Raw genomic sequence first — 25,649 nt, forward strand, 5'->3', positions numbered from 1 at the left:
TCTCTCGCTCCACTGACCATGAGTGTGCACACACACACACACACACACACACACACACACACACACACACACACACTCCTTCAGGCATGACAATTCTCCCATTAAATTCCCTAACACAGCACACAGTCAGATAGAAAGACAGACCGACAAAATATAATGGAATATAGCTGAGTTAAAAAATTTAAAAAAATAAACCAGATGTTGATACATACTACAAACAATCAAATTGGACATATGTACATGTACTGAAGAGAGAGGTCAACAGATAATAAAGAAAGGTCAACTGACAAACACTGATAGGTTGCAACAAACATGGCTAGAAATTTACTAATGTTCACCATAAAAATACCTGCTTTTGTCACCACAATCACTCGCTTTTGTTGTTTGTTGGTCTCAAATAGTAATAGTAATAGTGTGCTACTAGGCAGCCTGCTTGACAGCCATCTGCTATCAAGAGCAAGTTTGAGAAAAAGATTATAATTTGAATTGAAATAAAAAGATTTCTGCCGGCAAACTTGACCATCTTGCCTAGGTGTTGTACTATTCATTATCTCCTCCTCCTAATGGGAAACTGTGCTCCTATACATCTAATCTGAGCTACATCACTTTAGAAATGTTGATGTGATACGTATAAACAATGTAACGTACAGTGGCGTGCAAAACTTTGGGCCCCCCTGAGCAAAATTTACATTAACTGTGAATAGTTAAGTGAATAGAGAATAAACTGATCCCCAAAAGGCATTAAGTTAAAGATGAAACATCCTTTTCAACATTTTAAGCAAAATTAGTGTATTGTTAAAATAGGCTGACCAAACGTCCTCTTTTGCCCGGACATGTCCACTTTTCACGTCCCGTCCGGGGTGTCCAGGGTTTTTTTATAAACTGATGATAATGTCTGGTTTTCCGTGTGTGTGTGTGTGTGTGTGTGTGTGTGTGTGTGTGTGTGTGTGTTAGAGTGCAGCACGGGCCGCATATCTCTGTCCAAACCCAAACCGAGCCCGACATTATTTAATGACCAAAGCACTGAGTTTGTGTCACACAGTTGTTATGGTTACAGGCTATTTAACAGGCCGGGCGTGCGCCGTGGGTGCTCTGCGGAGAGGGAGACCTCCGTGTTTGAGACGGGAGCGGGCGGTGGGAGGTCCGGCACTTCCAGCGAGAGGAGAGGGAGACATAAAACAAAATAAGATAAAATAGGAAAAACCTGTCTCCCTCTTTTATTTAATTTTCAGTGTTTAATCAAGGCGGAGGCGGGCGGCAGGAGGTCCGAGACTTCCAGAGAGGAGAGAGGTAGAAACAAACAGCCAATGTGTGTCTGTGTGTGTTATGTTCAGGTGTTGTCACGTAAATAACAGTGCCCAAGCAATAAACAGGACAGACAATAGGATTTTATATATTTTTACACTACATTTTCACTGAAAGCTGACCGAATCCGACCCGAGCCCGAATACAATTTATATATTTTTGACCGAACCCGCCCCGACCCGTCGGGCTCGGATCGGGTAGCCACATTCTAGTGTGTGTATGTGTCCCTTATAGGGGCCTATCTGAATTTCTGTCTTTGAGAGATATTATTTTGTAATATAACTGAATTTTCTATCCATACATATAAACTTTAAATATATTAAAATTATAAGGCATCTTTGAGTAAACTGCGAGTATCATTTAAGTAGGCTATGTTGTGGCCGGCCGAGTGCCCTCTTTTTTGGAAATCAAAATATGGTCACCCTAGTTAAAATGAAAGGAGCTCCATGCAAAAGTTTTGGCACCCCAAGACATTTGAGCTCTCTGGCAAATTTTACCAGGGTCTCAGACCATAATTAACTTGTTAGGACTATATCTTGTCATTATTAGGAAAGGCCAGGTGATCCTCTAAGCAGCTGCTTAGCATTCTGAAAACTAAAATGACTGATGCCCACAAAGCAGGAGAAGGCTATAAAAAGATAGCAAAGTGTTTTCAGGTAGCTGTTTCCTCAGTTTGTAATGTAATTAAGAAATGGCATTAACAGGAACTGTGGGGGTCAAGTTGAGGTCTGGAAGGCCAAAAAAACTTTCCGAGAGCTGCTGGTAGGATAGCTAGAAAAGCAAATCAAAACTCCCTGTCTGACTGCAAAAGACCTGCAGGAAGAGTTGGCAGACTCTGGAGTGGTGGTGCCCTGTTCTACTGTGCAGCGACACCTGAAAAAATACGATGTCAGTTTGCAAAGGAACTTCTAAACAACCCTGATGGTTTTTAGAAACAAAAATGTACTGATGAAGTTAGAGTAGAACTTTATGGACGCAATGAGCAAAGGTATGTTTGTAGAAAAAAAGATGCGGAATTTCATGAAAAAGTCTCACACTCCCCTGACCTAAACATCATTAAAAATCTGTGGATAGACCTCAAAAGAGCAGTGTCTGCAAGACAGCCCAAGAATCTCACAGAACTAGAGGCCTTTTGCAGGAAGAATGGTTGCAAATCCCGCAAACAAGAATTGAAAGACTCTTAGCTGATTACAAACAGTGTTTAGAAGCTGTGCTACTAAGTACTGACCATACAGGGTGCCCAAACTTTTGCTTCAGGCCCTTTTCTGTAAAAGATTGAAATTAAAAAACAGTCTTGCTTAATATATTGAAGAAATGTGTCATCCTTGACTTCATGCCTTTTGGAGATCAGTTTATCTTCTACTTACCTAACTACTCACAGTAAACCAAATTTTCACCATGCCACTGTATCTGTGGTTTGCAGGAACATATATGCATTTATTTTTGGTGACTGGGCTGTTTTTTTCCTACATAATAAAGAAACATCTGCAATCATGTTATCTGCAAATTCACAAAATATTCACAATCTGAAGATATCATTGACTTTGCATTGGTATTGTTTTTGTGTTGCCAGCAAGTAATTTTAACCCATTGCATGCCCACCACCTGTATTCATATTTCTTTGAGAACCACAATGATAGCCTAACTAAATTAAGTTTGATTTTAGTTTTAGTTTAATTTAGTGTTGTTTTTTTGCAACAAATTGTGCAATATTTGGAAAGAAATTTGGTTTTGGTGACACGTTAATATAGTAAACACAATGTCTCTCGTCTTTCAAGCTACCGGAGACTTTTCCTACATTCAGACCATGATCTTTTCCTTTGACCATGTTGTGTGTGCCTACCTTGTACATAAGCATTCAACCCTGTCTCCTAGAAATTATGTTTATATACCACCAATTTACAATAGCAAATAACATTTTTGAGTAATGTAATGCCAGCTAAATTACATTTTGTAAATCAACATAATTAAGAAAGCTTTTTATGTACAAATCTACCAAGTCACAAAATGAATTTATTTGGAATGTAACTGGAAAATGTTTACTGAATGCATAAGTCAACAGTGACTTGAAGCACAACATGAATGTGTGACCGGAGCATGAGCGTGCAGGAGCTTTATGTTCAGTTTGGAGTCGAGATATTTATGACAGGACAAGTAAAAGATGAAAGAAGGAACAGACATGATGACAGTGTTTCAGGAGTCAGACTTTGGTGTCAGTTCTACTGGAGTCAATGGGACGTGCGCGGCAAATCATACTTTAACTTAACTTTTACTGAGAAATCCGTCCACCAGATAAAAATGCACACGTCAAGTGATGTTAACTGATGTTTTTTTTAATTTAAATATCCACATTTGTTTTCATTGTTATTGGTCTCCAAACAGATCATGTCTCCATCCAGCAGAGGCTGAGATGCAGCTGCAAGTTCTTTGTTGGTCTAAAACAGTGGTCTGCTGCTGTCTGGCCGTCCTTAAATCAAGGTGTCACAACATCCACCCTCCCCTTCTGCCCTCTGATGATAAACTCCACTTGTATACATGTAATCTGAACTACGTCACTTTAGAAATGTTGATATGATATGTATATAAAGTGTACAAATGTAACATATCCATGGTTTGTAAAAACATACAATGCCAACATTTTGGTGACTGGCCTGATATTGTCTCTGAGTGCAGTCTTTTTCTCCCATGTAATAAATGGTCAGCATTAGTGTATGCAAAATTCCCCAGTATGGTTCTTTAAGACATCTCCGTTTTTTGATAAAAATGACTGTCTCCCAGAGCCTTAAAGGTCCACTGTGTAGGATTTAGTGGCATCTAGTGGTGAGGTTGCAGAAGTTCATCTTCCTCTGTGTGCCAAGCGTGTAGGAGAACTAGAGGGGGGTGATGCAAAAATCTAATGACCCTATCTAGAGCCAGTGATGGTTTGTCCATTCAGGGCTACTGTTAAGACAACATGGTGGACTCCGCAGAAGAGGACCCACTCAGTATGTTAATATAAAGGGATCATTCTAAGGTAAGAAAAAGACAACAGTTCTTAGTTTTAGGTGATTATAAACTAATGAAAACACAGCAATGTGCATTATATTCTCCCAATATATCCCCCTAAATCATACACACTTTAAGTCACCTCATGGCCTTCATCAGCAGAAGGACTTTGCTCAGTTCCTCCATCCTGTGATGACGGCCATGAGATGGGGCTGAAAGCCATGGAGAAAATCTTGCAAATGTTTTTTTTTTTTTTTTATCAAAACAAATGTGAAGAATAACCCTGCATGCTTCAATTCAGTAAATTGATTCTGGGGTGGTTTCATGATCTCATAAGTTCTCAAAAGAATACGTAGGCCACTACTTCATGGTAATTTTAAAAGAAAAAGAATAACTGTCCTTTTTACCTGTTTCAAGACTATCTATTGCCTTTTCCAGGTAGGTCACTTTACAAACTCACGTGGCTCAGATGCAAAATTAGCATGCTCAGTTTTCAAAATAATGCCATTTCACAGTGTGAGTTGTAATACATGAAACTGCCAGTTCCAAAGCATTGTACTGAAACAGGAGGCAGAGGGTAGACTGACAGCATGAACAAGATCTGAAGCTTTCTGTTTTTGTTGAGACAAGACAGGAACTCCATGGTAAATATTTTAAACAACTTAGAGTTTCTAAAATAGAGGAAAAGTGTTTATGTTAACAGACTGACTCTTTATGCACCTCCAGTGATGTGTTTATTAATGCCATAGGTGTCATGTAATGAGAACTAACTGATAGGCTCCAGTATGCTGCACCTCTATGTGATGGAGTGACAAGCCTGTCTCCTAAAAGAGCCCTGTCTCACTCTGAAGTCATCGAAATCCAGTGCTGGGGCAGTGACTTACGACTTGCGGCATCAGAAACCAACGAAAAAAGGAGTCCTTAAACATCAGCAGCCAACTACCATTATAGCTTAACGTCATGAAGACAATGCATGTAACAGGCAGAACTTGTCCCAGAGCGTCAACAACCAACGCACCCAGGGTACCTTGCGCGTCGTATGTGGACATGGAAAGTCCATGACCAAACGTCAATATGTGACAAGGTTGGACTGAGAATGTGTTGCCCAAAATCATCATCATCAACAACAACAACAACAACAGCAACAAAACATTTAAAGCAAATATGTTTTGAAAGAAAATGCTTTCTGGATTTTTATATTCTTTATAATTCCTCAAATCATATTTTGGTCAGTTTATTTGTCCACTGTACAAGATCCATGTAAGCTACTCAAGTGTGCTACAATATTTTCACTAGACTATAGACCCTTTTACCGTTAGTACACAGTATGACGTTTTTTGGTGGGCGGAGCATAGCTGGAGGCAAAACAATTCTCCGGACATTAGCTAATGCTAGCTAGCGAGTTCTGTTGGCTTGTTGTAGATAAAGGAGGAAGATGATGTGAGTGGTGCATTCAGAAATACTCACTCTGGCACAAACTCGACCATTTGTGAATTTGGAGCGCTCGTACCATTCAGTTATCCAGAGAAATGCACTCTCAGAGTGACAGAGCGCACTGTGGTCACTCTGTCTGGGGAGTCGAAGCAGCAGACTGCCGAGCAGAGTGAATGTGTGATTAATTTAATCCTTCATTAATTAATTTACATAGAACTACAACGCTCCATTTCTTTGACCAACATACTGAATTTACGAACACACTATATCAGGTCATTCACTCTCTGGGACCATGAGTTACTTGAATGAGTAAACACTGACCAACGGGACCAGACTGGCCGATGCATATGCTCTCACTCAGTGGATGGATGATATGACAGGATTGTTGAAGGTGGGATGGCTGGCTTTGTGGTTGATTACTATGCCAATCTTACAAAAGAGGATGACACTTGAACAGTTTCCTCTGATTTGTTTTGCTATTGAAGCTAGCGTTAGCTAATGCACTGAAAAGTTAGAAATCCAATATTCCTCTTAATACCTCTCCAATTAATAACTCTTATTACCTCACCAATTTCTGATTAGGTGGACATAATACCCTAATGATAACTTTAATACACATAACATTACTCTACAACAGTAAATACATTTTCCCTATCCTGATATGAAGTGTGCACTGTACGTGCGATTGCCTCCATCCAGTCCTTTCAGCTTGTCACTTTTAACTATAGTTGTCCTTGCTTTTGTTGACAGGCAGTGGCGGCTGGTATGTGATAAAATTTAAGTTTTGAGCCATGACTCCTTCTGTTCTGGCCCCCAATATCACAAGACCACATTTTAAGATGCCTGTCTTACTCATAGTCCTATGATGGCAAATTGTGTTTTGCCTCCAGCAAATAAACTGACGTCAAGGTGACATCGGCCTTAAAAACAGGATGTCGTATGCTGTAAAGCCCTGTGAGACAAATTGTGATTTGTGATATTGGGCTTATAAATAAAATTGATTGATTGATTGATAAAATAAATTATACAAAATAATTATTGTTATTATTTTGACAACATCGTCTTTCTTTCACTTTCATGTTTTATGCATACATTGTGCTTCCTCTTTTGGCTACTAATTATCTGTCACATTGTTAGTCTTCCATTTGGACCACCAGTTTCTGGCAAATACCCCCTTTCCTTTAATGTTGTATGTAAGTTGTTCCATTTCTTCATCAGGTATCTTTAATATTCTTATGAGGTACACATCCCTCCACTTCTCCCCTGGATTTTTTTTTTCCAAGCAGAGTAATTCATTCATTCATTTTCCATAATGGCTTACCCAGCTGACATTGGGCAAAAGGCAGGTTACACCCTGGACAGGTCACCAGACTAAGGCAGGGCTGACACATAGAGACAGACAACCATTTACACTCACATTCACACATATGGCCAATTCAGAGTCACCAATTAACCTAACATGCATGTCTTTGGATGGTGAGAGGAAGCTGGAGTACCCAGAAAAAAACCCACACCGACATGGGGAGAACATGCAAACTCTGCACAGAAGGGCTCCCCCACCACAGGCTTTGAACCCCTCACCCTGGGTTTGAACCAGAAACCATCTTGCTGTGAGGCAATAATGTTAATAATGTTATACAAATATCCAGTTTAATAATTTCTCTGCTGATCTCATGTCAATATACTTTTATCACAGGACAGTTATAGAATATATGGCTACACTCCCTCCAGCACTTTAATAATGTGTAATTAATTAAGTTATTTATTATTATTATTAATCAACTGATTTGTGTGTGTGTGTGTGTGTGTGTGTTAGGTCTGACAAAGTCAGTTTGGAGTTATGCTGGACTGGAGTTCCTTCAATCTAAATGAGAACTCTTTTACGCTTTTATTTTGAAGTTCAATTTGGCTTATTTCCGGTGCTATTGTGTCTGAATATGGCCGCGTGACGCTGCTCGTAGCGGGACTGTTTACGTTGTAGACAGAGGCAGAGGAGGACCATTCAGTCCGGACAGGAGCCGCTATTACCGACAGGTCTGTCCACAATGTTGACAGCAGAGTAGTTTGAAACCATTTTTTTGTTGGCTTTACACACACCAGACGCTGAGAACCCAATGAATGGAGTTACTTTTTGCCTTGTTGGAATTCCACCTCACACAGACACTGAAGTAAGTCCAAACTGAATATAACGTTACTGAATATAACAGACTGTGTTTTCTCCTCTCTCAGTCATGACTGAAAATATTTTCCGTTTTATTTCGTTTTTATTTTGTGTGTGTGTGTGTTTCCATTGTAAATCGCATTTTCCCTGTAGTGCCAACAACCCTACATAAAGCTTAACGTATCTTCGAGGTGCTAACTTAATCTTCACTTTAGCTAAAGCGTGTGTTGTTTTAGCCTGTCATAAGCGAGTCAATGTTGAGTGAGAGCATTTCTGCATAACGCAAACAACCTGAAAGCATTTCATAAAGCCTTTACTGAACTTAAGTAGGACACTACATTTTTTTTTATTTCATTTAACCGTCATGGTCCATATTTGCATCACACTCATAGGATAATTGTCAGTTATTAAAGTAAGTTTTCACACTCCCATTGCATCCCAGTACTCATTTAACTCAGCGACAGCATGCACCGTCTCCCCCAGAAACACACCCTGCAGGTCTCGGGACTGTGTTTTTGGAGATGTTCTCATGCACTTGTCCATGTCTTATGCAACTTGTCAAATTCCCCAGCTTGAAACAAAAGTGCAAGCTGCAGGCTATTCAGCCTCATAATGTTAAACCATGAATAAGTGATGACTTCAAGTGCACCGTTTTGTTGGAAAGCAGAGAGAGGCAAACATTCAACTGCAGGATGTAATAACTTGCAGTTAGTTAAACAAATTCATGTCTCCAAAACAACCCTTTTTTTTCTCTACCAGTGGATCATATGTCATCTGCTGCATTCTGCAAATAACTGAATAATGTCTCCATGATTTCAGGGAATGCAGCACATATTTTTGCTGTGACAGTTTTACAACCCCCCCAGTGCAGAGATGAGATACGGGTGGGTGGGCAGAGAGACAATAAGAAATTGGGCTGGAATGCATGTATTTCCATATGCCAGCCCACATATGCACACCCAGTGACAGAAGGCACATTGTAGCCGTTAGTCCTCTCTCAGTTGAGAAATATTCATTCAAGTATGACTCAATACTTCAGAAATATCTTCTTAACAATCAGGACAAGCATGAAAATTGAATTTAACCATACATATTAATGAGGGTTGTTACTAATCTTGATGCTGACTTTTTTTTTCTTGTCATCTCTCATCACTTTGATCACTGCCATCACACAGCACATTGTTCTTTTCTTGGAGTGTTTGAGTTTTCCTCTCTGCTCTGTGTGTGGTTTTCATATTGTTCACAGCTTATTCCTGTGGGATAATTGTGTCATGGCCCAGCTAGCATCAGGGTCATGGGTTATACACTAGTGAGAACTGCCATCAGTGGTGGAATTTTCAATTTAAAGACACAATCTGGGACATTTTCATATCGAATTAAATACTCTAAATGTAACAAATAGAGAGAAAGTGGATCAGTTTATAGCTAGTGTGTTATTAGGCAGCAGTTTTACAGATGTTGGGTTCTTTGTCCCCCAAAATGTAAAGTAGCCTCTCTAGTTACTTCCATCCATCCATCCATCCATCTTCTGTTACTTATCTGGGGCCAAGTCCTGGGGATCCCGAGGTGTTCCCAACCCAGAAGAGATAGATTATTGATCCCTCTTGTTCTGGGTCAAAGCTGGGGTCCCCTACCAGTTGGACGAATCCAAAAACTCTCCAAAAGATCACACTCTTTTAGCCAGTACCCAGAGGTCATGACCATAGGTGAGGGTTGGAATTAGTGATGCCAGTTTCAGTTAATTTTGCTTTTATCAGCCCCATACCTATTAATCGGAAACTATCCATCCATCCTCTTGAGGGTCGCGGGGGCGCTGGAGCCTATCCCAGCTGACAGTTGGGTGAGAGGCAGGGTACACCCTGAACATTACGCCAGACTTTCGCAGGGCTGACATGTAGAGACAGACAACCCTTCACACTCACTTTCACACCTACGGACAATTTAAAGTCACCAATTAACCTATCCCCAATCTGCATGTCTTTGGACTGTGGGAGGAAGCCGGAGTACCCAGAGAAAACCCACGCTGACACAGGGAGAACATGCAAACTCTGCACAGAACCGCTGTGAGGCGACAGTGCTAACCACACCACCGTGTCACCCATTAATCGGAATCTAATCACTTGATTTTTAAGACATAGGCTTAATCCAATATGATGTGAAATACAAAAAGAGGCCTTTCCTTTTAGTCCCAGGCTTCATTTCCTCAGTGAGCTTCAACACTGCATTTCAAAGCACTATCCATTTAGAGGTTGTAAAATTTTAGTGTTTTGTGACGTTAATGTCTTGCCTTTTATTTTCTGTTGGTTTTGGGCATGTTTCCAAACTGTCAGCACGATGTTACCAGTGATAATCGCAAAATGAGTGACGCTGGGAGTTGGGTCCCACCAGGACTTGGTGGTATGCAGTGCGGAGTGGTGGTGGTGGCGGCTAGCTAGCCAGTGTAGCATGAATACCATATTAGCTTTGTACTTACTGTGGTACAGCGTAATGCTAGTGCTAATAAACTGAAGAATAGCAAAATTAACCTGTAGACCAACATGCATAACTGGTCAAAAACATTCTTGATTGAAAACCAATTAACTGATGACATCCCCAGTTGAAAGTTAGATTGACTGGTAAATGGAAAGCTTTACTGGCTGAGCTTCCTCCTCAGCAATTTACTCCTAATCCGGAGGGAGCAATCCACTGTTTTCTCTGGTGACAAGTAGAAGCTTATGGTTATTTTCAGGCATCATTTGATGCTACAGTGAGGCTGATCATCAAAATAGTTGTCAATAAATTTTCTGTCGATCGACCAATTGCCTAATTAACAAAACATTTCAGCTCTAATTTGAATTCACACATATCATTGAGCTTTTCCACAATCAAAGCTAATTCGTTTTTTTATTAGTTTGTAGCAGACATTTTGACTAGTCATTATAGGAAAAGCACAGGTGTACACTAACAACATTGATAATGGTTCTGTTCTATTCAAGCGTCATGTCATGCCAGTAAGTCATGACAGTGTGACTGTGAGTCACAATAAACAATATCAGGCCCCTGAAACTGAAGCACCTAAATGGAATTTAGACAATTTCAAGACAAAGAAGTGACAGCCCTAGACTCAGCCAAAGCAGAAAAAGTTACAAATATGTAACAAGTTTCTCATCACACTGTTAATGACCATCAGCTGCAGTTTTAATGAATTCATGATTAGTATAGTCATCCTACTTTGCCAATAGGCCTTTTTCCAAATGTCTGGGTTATCTAAGGCCCCCCCATCAGATTCTGTGTGTTCAGTGGAGCAGGCTCCTCTTGCCTTATATGTCCTGTGCCAGGCTGCCAAATGTTGCCCTTAGCTCAGGCAGTAAGGGGTAATTAGTTTGTGCTGGTTTCACTTCATGTGATCACATGAGTAAAACAGTGGCATTTCTCTTTCACAGCAATTACTGGCTTTCAGAATAGGCCTGTGTGTTCTATAAAGACTTGTTTAAGTAATGCTATTTCAAATATTCTCATCATGTAGGCCTACCAATAATGTCAGCCTGTATGGCACTTTCCCTTCATTGATCCTTGATTGATTGCTTGTAGGAAATGTTACTGACCCCTACAGAGGAGGGTCTTAGTTCATTGTCACCCACGTAACAGTAGACATGAAGATAGTAAAGATGTAGTGAGTATCTGTACCAGCACACATAATGCATGGAGCCTGATGAGCACTGATAAAGAAAAATTCTAATGAAAGAGAGGATGAGATGATTTAGTCTGATGGCTGTAACAGTTAGAACTGAGGGCTGAAGCAGTTGGCTAATTCTTACTGATTGCCCAGTTAGGTTGCATACTGGGAAACTGTGATCACTATAGTTTCAGTGATTTTTTATTGTTATCTCAGGGCTCAACAGTGATGGTTGCCAGGTTGCCACTGGCAACCATTTTGAGGAATTTGCAACTAATTTGTTGCCTTTGGCTGCCGACGGTGGCAGCCACTTTTTAACATTAAAAATAGTGATGAGAGTCAGCACCTCCAAGTCTGAAGCCATGGTTCTCTGCTGGAAAATGGTAGATTGTCCCTCTGGGTGGGGAGTGAGTTACGGCCCCAAGTGAAGGAGTTCAAATATGTTGGGGTTTTGTTCATAAGTGAGGGTAGAATGGAGTGTGAGATGGACTAGCGGTTTGGCGCAGAGTCTGCATTGATGTGGCCGCTGTGCCGGACTGTGAAGAGAGAGCTGAGCCAAAAGGCAAAGCTTCTGATTTACTGGTTTATCTATGTCCCATCCCTCACCAATGGCCATGAGCTATGGGTAATGACCAGAAATATGAGACTGTGACATGGCCAAAATGAGTTTCCTCTGAAGAGTGGCTGGGCTTAGCCTTAGTGATAGGATAAGGAGCTTGGACATCCCAGAGTAGAGCCACGGCTCCTTTGCATCAAAACAAGCCAGTTGAGGTGGTTCTAGTCTCGCCACCAGACAATCAGAGATCTCCGCCTTCTGATAGTCTGGGGACACTCCTTTCTAAAGTGTGTTTAACACACCAGCGAAAATGGCCGGCAACAAAGCAACGCCTCTTGCATTTTTGAAAAGGACACGCCTTCTCGGAAATGTGCGCTCCTCCTTTTCTCGTCCGCAAGGAAACAAACACACAGAGAGCTTGAAAATGGATGCCGAGAAATTAAACTCCGTTTTATCAAACGTGTGCTCATCCGTGAAGAAAATATTTTTTCTAGCGGATGTCTTAGTTACAACATTATTGAGCTAACTGGAGTAGTTTCATGTCATATCCGACAACGGGGGGCTTTTAACAGATGACCTCCTAATGTTAGCTTCGCTGCTAGTGTTAGCTGTCCCTGTCAGCTGCAGCCACTGATGCTTTCTAGACATCGTGATTTCCCAAAACTGAATAAATACCACACATAGCAACACAAAACTGCTTTGCTAGCTCAATCATGTTATAACTAAGATATCCGCTGGAAAAGATATTTTTTTCACGGACCGTTTAATGAGTTATTACCTATTACAGACACTGCTAACGGCTAACAGGGCTAACAGCTAACGGTTAGCCCAGCTAAACATGCACACAGAAATAGTAATGTTTGTTCAATCATTGTGTTTATAGACTTTACAATCATCGGATTAGTCCAAACGGTGATACAGTGATGTGAAAAATGTGATATATAGGCTATATATATATATATAACTAAAAGCTCTGCTGGTTTTCTACCCGGAAGTATTTGTAAACAACAAGGCGATTCCCTCTAATGTTATAGTCCGGCCGGACGGATGAATCATGGCCTTGTAAAAGATTATGTTTGTTTCTTTTAGTTGGCGAGAATGTGTCGCCGCAAATGCGACAAACACCCACTAACTTTGACGGCGTTTTCTGCGAGCACGGCTGAGCCATTTTGTACAGCTACACGTGTTTCTAGTGGGACTATGTTTACAAGCACAAGAGTTCAGCGAGCCACCGAAGGACCGCCCTGCAGGTTTACTATTGGTTCAGCTAACTTAGGGAGTTTTTTTAAACTCTGAAATTGTATCCGCCCATCTAAACACAAAATCAGGGAGAAAGTCATCAGTCTTTAGTTAAGCAAAGCATCTAAAGACTGACTTGTGAGTCTAAGGTGGTTCGGGCATCTGATCAGGATGCCTCCTGGGCGCCACCCGTTAGAGGTGTTCCAAGCAAATCCAAGTGGTGGGAGGCCACGGGGCACACCCAGAATATGCTGGATGGATTATATCTCATTTCGCCTGGGAATGCCTCGGGATCCCCCAGGAGGAACTGGAAAGCGTTGCTGGGGAGAGGGACATCTGGAGTACTTCGCTCAGCCTGCTGCCCCCGCAACCTGGCCTCAGATAAGCAGTTGAAAATGGAATGAAATGTAATATTTGTGCATTAACAATGTTTAAATGTTGATGGTACAATCAGAGCCAGAACACAGAACCAGAAAGCGCTGCATGTGACCAAACTGCTCTTGCTTGCATTTACTTGTTTACACAGTGATCTGTTTTAGAAACACTGGCTAAGCAAATTATGCTGTTTGACTGTGGGGTGAAAAGTTTGACTTATCCATCAACATCACAAATGAATATTGATTCAGCTGACAAAGAACCAGTTGAACTTGAAAGACAAACAAAAAGAAATGTGTGAAATCTTGGGAGGCAGTTCTTGGTAGCACATCCTACAGAACTACAAAGCTAGACAAATAATGTGGTGGATGCTGCAAGAGCTAGCACACCCATTACAAATCAGTGTTGGGCAGTAATGCATTACTAGTAATGCGTTACAGTAATAATATTACTTTTTCCAGTAACGAGTAGTGTAACTAATTGCTGATAAAATTTCAGTAATAATACCCTAGCTACACCAAAACAAAATAACTCATTACAATGTAACTTTTGTTATCACATCACTAGTGACTTGAAATACAACAAATAATCACATCAGCAGACTCATTTTTGTAATCATCATACTGCACATGCGACAGCAAGCTAGTTTGGAAGATGGAAAGGCTTACCTTAAGCAGCTGGAGGTATTCCCATTACTTTAATTTTGTTGTGAGGAAAGATGACAAAAGCATTGTTGTTCCAAGTTATGGTACTAAATGGACTTCCATTGCGAAAAACTCTGAAACACTCACTACGACTGATAGCACAAAAACAGGAGCTCCTGGATACACACCCCACCAAAGGTGAGCCCTCCTCGGCCACAGAGGATGGCGGTAGCTCTGCACTGGCTAAACAACCAAAACTGGATTTTAATTGTGGACAGCTGCATGCGACAAGTGACAAAGAACTAGTAAAGTTTGTGGCTGGTTTGTGTGGTGGATGAAATGTTGCCTTTCTCCATGATTGACTCTGGATCTGTGAGACAGATCTTTGAGAAAATAGTGGTCAAAGGCAACAGAAGACCCCCAGGTAAAAAAATCATTTGCACACTATCTAGCCTTAGCTGCACTTATCAGAGATTTCCCTGACACACAGAGGTGCACATGAGAAGTGTAATTACTAGGAAAAAGTGCAGTTTTCCAGTTTTTTCCAGTTTTGTGTGACATATTGGAATAATATAATGAGTAGTCTAACAAGTTACTGTTGGCAGGGAGTAAAAAGTAAAGTAAATATATTACTTTTGAAAAGAGTTTCAAACAATGAGTAATGTGTTACATTTTTAGAGTAAGCAAGCCCAACACCAGTCCAAATATGGTCACTTCTGGTTCCAAAAATCCAAGATGGCGACAGCCAAAATGCCAAACTTGAGGCTTCAAATCAGCAGTCCACAGACCAACACTGTGAGGTCACGGTGGCTACATCCATTATTTTTATTCAGTCTATTTTTTAAACTCAGGTTTTTTTCACACTCAGTTTGAAAAATATACAAAAAAACAGGTGGATGGAAACGTACGTTATGACAAATGATAAAAAATACTAACATCATGTCAGTATACCATGGAAATACAGTTGTAAGGCAGCTTCTAGGATAGATCAGTTGGAAACTTTAATGTTAGTGAGAATGTTTTGTCTATTTAAAATAGACGTTAGCGGCGCTGTGATAAACTGGCTACCATACCTCTCACTCGGTGCATGCTGGGAAGGAAATCCTGCACAGGATATGCAGGTGTAGTGAATGGAAGGATTTACTGTCCAGCAGGAACAGTTTGAGAAAAACACTAAGAATGTCCCCATCATTTTGCCACTTGGTACAATAGTAGTATAATCAGGTAGAGATGACAGATTGCATTGGCTTCCTGTATCTGCTAATGAAGGAAGTTCAGTACGATCCACAGTGAAGATATTTGCTCTGAAAAAGCAATATCACTAATTGACTTCCCCATTTACAATGATGGAGTGTCCCTGTAACGAGCACTTACCCTCCTAACAGTAGGCAGCGGTAGTGTGTGTGTGTGTGTGTGTGTGTGTGTGTGTGTGTGTGTGTGTGTGTGTGTGTGTGTGTGCATCAGGGGCTGGTCAGGAGCGACAGGAGCACACTGCCTGCTGCAGATGGGGAACACTCATTGTTGTGTTTCTGTTCAGACTGGGAAGCTTGGCTCTGTACTGTATGGCAGAGAGGGGGGTGTCCAGTGAGTGGGGTGTGTATGGGGGGGGGGGGGGTTTGGGCAGGCTGAGACTTGCTGTGAAATGTGTGACAATGGAGCTCTGTTAAGCTGTGTGTACTGTGCATGTTTGTGTGTGTATGTATGTGTGTGTTTGTGTGAAAGAGAGGAATGATGTGGGTAGATCCAGTGTGGGTCAAGGTTGAAAGGTCGGACATGAGGCCAGTACTGCCCTGTTTAATGCTGATGGTTCCCACCTAAACCCATGGAGGAAAGGTGTGTGTGTGTGTGTGTGTTTGTGTGTGTGTAAGATAGAGAGGGGGGGTTACTTTGCACACACTGGACCATTCATCTTCCAACAGGTGGGCTGCTCAGGAATGTGTCAATGAAAGAGTGTTGGTGATTACACTGCAACAATGGAATGATGTGTATGTGTGTGAGTGTGTGTTTGTCAGAGAAAGAGTAAAACACTCACAGATGTGAAAAAGAGGTGAAAGCAGGTAAAAGTATAACAGAGAAAATTTAATCAGTTGGAGCTGGATGGAAACAGATCGATGAACAGATAGAAACAGCAAAAGAGGGCTAGCTGTGCTCAGGAGGGATCTGGTGCTCAGGTGCAGTCAATTACTGCTGCTGTCCGCTTTTAATTGTGTGTGTGTGTGTGTGTGTGTGTGTGTGTGTGTGTGTGTGGATGGCTGTTTACATGCCCCCGTTTTACCCTGCCAATCCAGAACGCTCCAGCTGGATCTCTAGGGGAGGGTCTGGCCCCATCTGGGCAGCCAGCTGCTGCCCTGTGCTGTTAGGATCAGGTACCACTCCTTCCCAAAGAGCTCATTAACTGTCTCATGATGCATTTAAGGTTTTCCTGGCTCAAAATGAGGTGGACGTGGTACCATCCTGATTGTGTGCACATATGTGCATGTGTATCATGCCTTTAACTGGCTACTATTTTTTGATTTTTAAAATTGTCAATTTAGTATTTTTTACGCCTCCCGCCGGTGACAGGCATTATGTTTTGGGGTTGTCTGTCTGTCCCATTCCCTAAACGCGATATCTCAAGAATGACTTCAGGAATTCTTTTCAAATTTTGCATGAACACTCACTTGGACTCAAGAATGAACTGGTAAGTTTTTGGTGGTCATAGGTTAAAGGTTAAGGTCACCGGGACCTTGCATCTGCCTCGTTCTTGTGAGCGAGATCACCATTAGGGAATTTTTAAAAATTTGACACAAACATCCACTTCAACCGAAGAATTAACTGATTCAAATTTTGTGGTTGAAGGTCAAAGGTCAAGGTCAGTGCGACATCACAAAATATGTTTTTGGCCATTACTCAAGAATTATTATGCTGAGTATGACAAAACTTCACATAAACGTCTGATGCGATAAAATAATGAAGTGATGACATTTTATATCCAAAAGGTCAAAGGTCAGCTTTACTGTTACTGTTGCAGTTACAAATGACAGAATCCTCAAAGTGAAACACTTATAAAAGAAAATAATGTTATCCATTATGACACCCATAAGAATCGTCCAACATGCTTTTTCTGATTTTGCACAATGAATAAATATTACATACATTGAAAAGCATTGTATTTAATGTCTCCATCTGCTGGTAGGCCATCATGATAACAGCATGCATGCATAATATGATGTTAGTTCCACTACAGAAGAAACTTGATGATCACTAAAATTAGGTAGAGAAAAATGTGGATATTGATGTTGGTATCAGTTATTGGTCAGATGAGATGTTACATATCGGCATATCGGATATTGGCAAAAAAAATCAAGTAACATGCATCCCTAATACAGATATAAAGAGACAGGCAGTTGCTTGTCTCTCACAAGCTTGAAATCTGCAGGTGTGTTTGTGTTGAGGACAAAATGTATAAATTCATAAATCTGTAACAGAAAGCCTGTGTTACAAACTGGGAGCATGTAGACTGTGTCCTTATAATTACGTCAGAATTCTGAGCATGTGATGGGAGTGCAGATTATTTTTTTGCCCACACATAATTTAATTTTGAATAAAAATGATCATCCCACAAAGAATAATTTAATTTGAGCAAACAAAAATCTATTCTGTTCGCAGATAATTTATATGTTTGCTGCTATCCACTTTTGTAAACGATAATAACCTCTCTCACTGAGTTGAACTCATTTGCCCTCTGTCAACACCCCTGCTCTCAACTTAACCTGTGTGCTCTCTTAACCTGACAGAGCATTACAGTCTGCCACAATTTCAGCCAATCAGAGAATTAGGGTAGGCAATGTGATTGGCTGTTTTGTCACTAATCTGATCGCTAGTAGGATTATCTGTTACTATGGGAGTAGGGAAGCTCAAAATGTCCCACTGCACTCTCAGAATTTAGACACAAATATAACTCTATGGACCATTTACCACACTGGAATGGTCATATGAAGAAATGCCATTGGCTGCATAGGATCTAAAGTGTGGATACCCAACCGGGCCCAATGGGATCCGCCAGATCGGGCAAAGTTCGGGCAAATATTTACAAAGGATGTTTGGGGTTTAGGTCGGGTTTGGCCTACTTAACGCAGTGTTTCAAGTTCCTTTTAGGGAAAATATAGTGCAAAAATAAATAATGTTGGATCTACTATCTGGGTTGGGCAGCTTCTCTTATTCAGTGCTGGGGTTTGTTATGTACATGGCAACGCATGAACGCATAGAGACAAGCTGTAACTGTGGTAATAATAGTTGCATGACAGTGTACCACAAACTGTGTTCTTCATCTTACATTAACTGTTGGGCTCGGGCCAGTTCAAACATAGAAAACAGAATGCCTGTTGGGCTTGGGTTGGTCTCGGGTACTACTCACTCGGACTCGGGTTGGTTTTGGACAATAGACTGTATAAAGTAATGGACGTATCTAACATGACCTCACCCATTGGTTTGTGGACACCTGTTTTAAAGACTCATATTTGGCACTTTGGCTGTCGCCATCTTGGTGATTTGGAGCCAGAGGTGATCATATTTGGGGAAGAGGGTGGTGTTGTAGAGGAGCAAGGGGTGGACCTGATTGAGAAGCTGAGGACTCTATCAACAGACAGCCTGTCCTTAATTACGCATAACTTTCAGCCTTAATAAAATAAAAACAGGTTAGTTTAAAAAAAACTACCCTCCATACAGTTGGCATGAATGTTGAAATTAGCTGTAGAGACCAATACTGTTTTTCTTACCAGGCGGTAAACATGTTTATTTCTGCCGTAAAGTTGGGCATTTTAACACTGTGGTCTGTGGGGATTGACTGGCTTCTGGAGCCAGCCTCAAGTGGCTTTTCAAAGAACTGCAGTTTTTGGCATTTCCGTGTTGGCTTCATCATTAAGCCCTGGAGGTTACCGTTTAGTTCTGACAGAAATATGCAGCCCAAGCTGCATTGTAACGGGATCAAGAATTTTTGAAGGTTGCCACACACAGTAGGGGCTATAATTCAGGATATCTGGAACTCTGCTGCCTTGATATTGTCGATTCTTTTTCTCTAAAGCCCGGTACACTGCATGATTTTGGGCTGTCTCAGACGAAAGATGCCCAACATGGAAGAAACATGGTGATATCTTTGGTTGTGGCTCTTAAACAGTGGTTTTATGTCACACAGTGAGAGAGGTTGGCCGTTGTCACGGTTTTGCAATCAAAGACAACGTGGGATAAAATTATGACAGTGTCAGAATTTAGGATGACCATCTCACTGTGTGACTGCTGTTATGACCTACGTCTGCTAACCAACCGATAGAAATGCACCAGGAAACGACGCACGACCATGCTAAATGCTAGTAGATGCTAATAAATACACTTGAAGCTCTCATTGCAAAATTGGCGTGCCAAGTTGGCCTCTTTTCCCCAGCCTCCTCCTCCTCTTCAGACTTTTTGATTGCACATAAATGCCATTGACAAGGGCTTGATTTGATTCATGTTTATCTTCATTTTTCTTTTACTACTACAGCGGCATAGATAACACACACTGATGATGTTATGTTCTTGCATATTGACATAGATGGTCGTACTTCGAATCAGTAGGCGTCATCATTGTATGTTTGCATACATCAAACTCGATGTTTGTACCCAAGTTTATTAGATCCATGGCACACAGTGTAGCTTGCATTAAACTTATAAGACTCCCAAAGTCTGTAGGAGACTTAAGAAAAATAAGCTTTGATGATAGAAGAGTAGAAGAAGATTGGTACAGTATAAGGCACAGAGATACAGTATTTTCTAGCTGTCAGTCACTGAAAGCTTTTACCTGCAGTGGCTCATCTGCTGTTCACTGCTCAGATTGGCTTTATTGTGGTGGAGCTGGGCCAAAGGTGTCAAAGTGGCACTAGGAGCCCATCTGGCTTCATGCCTAGTGGTTGGCACAATCATAGCTAAGACTCAGCAATACTCACATCAAAAGAAGTAGTGATACCAAGTAGCTTACATGTGAAAACAGAGACATAATTAGCTTTTTGGTTAGTACTTAAAAAATGAAAATGAGAAAGCACTTGGTGGGGATGGGGGTATACAGTGATCCTGACACTCAAGTGCATTGTGATGAAACTGATTAGACAACATACAGATTCATTTCGGAAATATTTCCATTTTAAGACCAAAACAATAGCCCTCACTCAAAAATAAGTGAGGGCAGTAATTTGTTTCAAACACAAAGCAGTGTACTTAAAAGACTGAAATTCTACTGAGAGCAAACCATTTCATGCATCAAATACTATGAATGACAGTCATGTGTAAAAATATCTCAGAGGGATAGTCTACACTTTTAAAACAATAATGATCTTTCACCAGTGTAAAAATAGGATAGGCCATTGGATCTAGGTAGGATAGGATAGGATCTTTACATATCTGTTATCCACTGTAAAACACTGTGATTCCACTGCAAGAGAAAAGCAGCTCTTCTGATGAATCCAAACCTCGTTGAAGATGTGTGCTTCTAAGATGGGTAACATCAAAGATCTCTGTGTGCTATCCACTGATTTCATCACTTGCGCATGTTTCCGAGCAAAACGCAGATCCTAAAATAGACAGCACGCCTGTCAAACTTGCCAGGTCAGTGGAAGGCAGAGCAACTAATGCGGATAACCAGATTCAAAACAAGGGAAGTGAAGTGGCTACAGAGCTCATCATTCTGTCAATAGGAATTTACCCATTTACCCAGGCTCATTTTTTATCTTTATGCTTGAATGCAGCAAACACACAGACCAAAACGCACAGTGGATGCTGTGTTCACAGACAGCTGATGTTGTCTGTTTATGGGACTCATTCAGTCTCTTGTCCAGAGTCCTCTCTGTTTCAGTGATGTAGTGTTCCCACAGCTGCTGCATGTGACCACTCCTGTTGGCCCTGAGTGCCCCCTGTATCACATTTTGTTGGTTGTAGGACACTGTTATCTGTTCCGAAAAAACTCCCAAAACAACATAAAGGCCACAAGCTGAAATTGAGCCCGTGGCTGCTGCAGCAAGGACTCTGCCTTTGTGTACGGGACGCCCGCTATACCCACTACGTCACCGGGTGCCCCAAAGTGCTGGAATTTTTGACGGTATTAAAAATCATACCATCAGGATTTTTAAATATCCCAGTATACAGTAATACCATGATAGCGCCTAAGCCTACTATATAGCTTTACTTTTCTAAACCTAAACTATGCACCTTAACTTACCTAAACCTAACTTATGTAAATTCATGGAAAGAATATAACATGTCAGTGCCCAACCATGATTCTCTTTCTAAAACTAACCCAACTAGTAGGGGTGCTAATTTGTGGGTTGCTTATTCATTAGATATCTTCTGAACCGTTGTGTGGCAATTTTGGATTAGGCGGTGTGTTTGACTTAAACAAGTTCATACAATGTTAAAATGTCATCTGAACATGTTGGAGGGCAAACATTTTCTGAACTGCTATGTTGGGATAAAAACCTGCGAGACAGTATTCAGAGGATAATGCTGCACACGTTGGGACAGTCTTTCTTTGAAAGTATGTAACATCATCTGCATGCTGTTGGAGGCTTGAATCACAGAATTGTTTATTGAGAAACATAGTACCTTACAGTGTGTCAGACTAGTTTATGGTATAGAACAATAATGTTACTGAGGCCTTGTTATCAATTTGTGTGTCAGTGTGGTATCCTCTGCTCTTGTTTCCTTCCTTTCTTCTAGTGCTGCATTCTTTGAAACACAAATACCCAAACTGTTTAGTCCCACTGCCTCCTCAGACACACTGAGCTACTGTCTAATGTAGAACAATGGTCTTATACATCTGCCTTGGCTGCTCTGTGGTCAGCACTAGTCCACAGTAAAGGTACATTCTGATGAGGCTAACTACACCAAGCTGATCTCAGAGCAGGTCTGTTCTCAGGGCACAACAATAAAGAATCTTTGGAGGTCCAGGGTTACAGAACGTCCCAGGCTAGCGTCACTGACTGCTGTTTGTGTTGGGCCAACCCAACCGGAGTGTTTTTATTTTTGTTTACAGATGATAAGTCATTTACCATTATTGTCACTCTTAGCATCAGTGACTGGGTTCTTTGACCTCAAAGCCTACTGGGCATTGGCTAAAATATAGCTTATCAAATACAGATTCTTTCTTTCCTGTCCTCTACTGTAATTCGTCCACCTCGGCCTGCTAGTGTTGCAGCACTGCTCTCCTATACCACTGATGACAGTGCAAGCATTTCAGTCGTATGTGAGTGAAAATTAGTGTGAATTTTTTATGTATATATTTGTTTGCAGGGTACACCAGGGGCTTTAAAAGCTGAGCTAAGACCAGCCTAGTGACAGCAGAGTGTCTCAAATGAAAACAATTCAGAGAAATGCATCAAAATGAATTTGTAGTTATTTTTAGCTCTGAACAATTTTCACAGCTGACTAAAAATAGGTCAATTAGAGACGTTTCCCCGCCTTCGTCAGAGACACATTATGAGTGCATGTGTTCTCCTTTTAGACTCGTTTTTGCCTCCAGTCGGAGCTCAGCCTACTCATGTTAGCATATTTCGGTCAGTGCACTATATACATTTTTCACTTACAGGTCAGGTTACTCATATGTGATGTGACAGGCATCAGGAAGATGTGTACTGTGGAGCACATCAGCTTTATTATATTATCAGTAGATACAAGAATATTGTAGGGACTTTACTTCAGTACTTGGTGATGTTGGATTTGTAGGTTTGTCTTGATGAGAGGAACTGGCTGTCTAAATTTCTAAGTAAAATGTAAAGCTGTTAGAGACCTTTACAAATAACATGACAGAACAGGCTTGTATAAAGTACCATATATACTTTGCATCATGAGTTCAAATTAATGTTTTGTTTGTGGGAAAAAGCAGTTAGAGTTAAAACAGTGTACAGCATTACTGTTTTAAATGTGCTGTGTAGACTGCCTGTATGAGAAGGACTATCTGTATGCAGTTTACTGCCAGCAACTGCCTCTATGCAATACAGTGCTGCCCACTTGTGGCTGTAAAGTGGAAACTCATTCACTTCTTTTCTGTGCGTCTCTACTGAGAGTGTGTCTTCAATCTGTGTGAAGGAAATAATCCCCAGCATTGCAGTTTATATTCTGCTATAATTTAGAAATTGCTGGTGAATGAGTGTCAACATGATACATTTTTTCAAAATAATGTGTCAGTTTTTGTTGCTAAGAAACTATATTCTTGTGCTCTCCACTGTGGGGTGATAACGTGCATGAAAAATGACACAATAAACATGACTTACTACGAGGAACCTGTTTTCCTGTGTAAATTATGATAGAAAAGTCGAAACATTAACAAGGGGAGAATTTAATATACATACAAGAAGTAGCCTGTTTTGTTGGTAAAATGCTGAAGTCATATGGACAATTTTCCTTGGCCTACCAACAACCTTTGAGTACACAAAAAATATTTGACTGTACATGTACAGTAAATTACTGGCTGCTAGTTGCATTACTTTCACAGTAAATCACAGTTCATTTTTACAGTAAATTGTTGTGAAATGTATACTGTGATCCCACAGTAGTTATGCCTGTATTACTGATATAACATTACCATCCTGTAAATTACTGAATTAAACTGTAACGTCACAGTTTATGTACATCTGATTACTGTGATTTAGCAGTATGCTCCTGTAGAATTATTATACTTACCTGCATGAATTTCACAATAAAATTCAGAATTTGGTATCACAGCAAAAGCCAGTGATAATAATGCAATTTATTGTGAAATATGGAAGAGCGCTCAAAAAGAGATCATGCTGAGTCTAATTTGACTCTTCATCCATGACTTTTTATTCTATGTATCCCACCTGAAAATATTCCAGACAGTAATACATGTAGTTTATTTAAGAAAACAAAAACAGTGTTGAAAGTTATTCAGAGTTGGAGGCTGATATCTGCAGTTTGATTAGAAAGGCTGTCTGTCCCTGCGTGGAAATATTGCCAGTATCATAGAATGAGACATTGGATGTCAACAGTTTGGTTTCCTGATCTGTCTCAGGAGAGGAAACGGATGATTTTAGACGGAAGAGAGGGTACAGCCACAAACTTTTGGGGGAAATAACACCATGGTTTGTGTAACCAGTTATTGTTATTGGTAAATGGGTAATATTTTTAGTAGGATCAATTAGTAACAACTCTTACTTCTAAAACACAAAAATTGTAGTTACTAATGTTTCAGTGAAGCCAGTGAAATGTTATCTGAAGACTTTACCAGTGGTTAGAGTGCCTGTGTGTGTGTGTGTGTGTGTGTGTGTGTTGCAGCATTTGCGTGTGCTGTGTGCTTGGATCACTGATCTGTCCCATGTGTGGTATTGTTGAGGGACTCCAGTGACTCTATTCAGTGTCCTGTGCTGCTGCTGTGTTAGTGAGTTAGTGAGCCTCCTCTTTATCCCTCTATTCATCCTGCCTCTCTTTCTCTCTGTCTCCGTCACTCTCTCCTAAACCATTGCCAGTTTAAATTCATGTGTGCTTTCTTGGAACGAATGAGAAAGAAGATCATTAAAAGTGGCGATATTAAATTAATTCCAATATTCAGTATTTTTCCACTCTTGTCAGGAAGAAAAAGGCTGAAACAGCATTTAGACTGACATGGTTCACTGAAAGCTGCATTAATCTTTTTTATATTAAAATTTAATCAGATTACTATGTTTAATGTGAAAGTGCCTCTCAGCTTGTGTACCTCCTAATGGCCAAGTACTGATTAACACAGCTTGAAATGCTTCTTACTGTCAGCATCTCATTACTGTATGGTGACCCAACACACCTAGTAGACAGGATCTTCATCACACTTCTTTTACTGTAGAAATGTTTAAAAAAGGGGGTGTTTATCTAATAAACATAAATTAGCCATTAGCCAGCCACCCAGACAAATATTTTGCACAACCGAAGATTAACTCACTAACACTAACTATTAACAGATTTGCGACCAAAATTTGAGAGATATATATGTCTATTGCATAAAACAATTCCTAAATCTTTAACTTAACCTGTGAAAAATGGGAGTAAAAACAGAAGTGTTGAGTTTAGGTGTTTAGTATATTAACCCCTACGGCAGTTTAGAGTCACAGTTAATCTAACATGCATGTGTGGGAGCAGCCCAAAAACGTGTAGCTAACATCCTGGATGCAGTATTGCGATGTGATGCAACATTCTGTAGGCAGTATAATATGCAAACGTGACACAGAAAGTTGTTATTCTTGTCTAAGTTCAGTCAATTGATTCAACTCTCTATCATCATTCATTGTTTATCTCGGTAGACTT

General features: G+C 40.5%; 1 protein-coding gene across 3 annotated transcripts in view; it reads left to right on the forward strand.

Moving 5' to 3' along the window:
- The window catches only part of LOC117247121 (rho GTPase-activating protein 23-like), a 92,214-nt gene that overhangs the window by 25,992 nt on the left and 40,573 nt on the right, over positions 1-25,649 (forward strand). Inside the window, exon 1 of one of the 3 annotated variants that reach the window (XM_033611372.2) lies at positions 7,711-7,892. The exons of the other annotated variants lie outside the window; for them this stretch is intronic. Within the exon in view, the coding sequence (XP_033467263.2) occupies positions 7,839-7,892 (54 nt within the window). The 5' untranslated portion in view covers positions 7,711-7,838. Of the gene's footprint in view, positions 1-7,710; positions 7,893-25,649 lie in introns of those variants that run through there. 3 annotated transcript variants of the gene reach the window in all.

The sequence above is a fragment of the Epinephelus lanceolatus genome, chromosome 21 (assembly GCF_041903045.1).
Source record: "Epinephelus lanceolatus isolate andai-2023 chromosome 21, ASM4190304v1, whole genome shotgun sequence".
In the NCBI taxonomy this organism is placed as follows: domain Eukaryota; kingdom Metazoa; phylum Chordata; class Actinopteri; order Perciformes; family Serranidae; genus Epinephelus; species Epinephelus lanceolatus.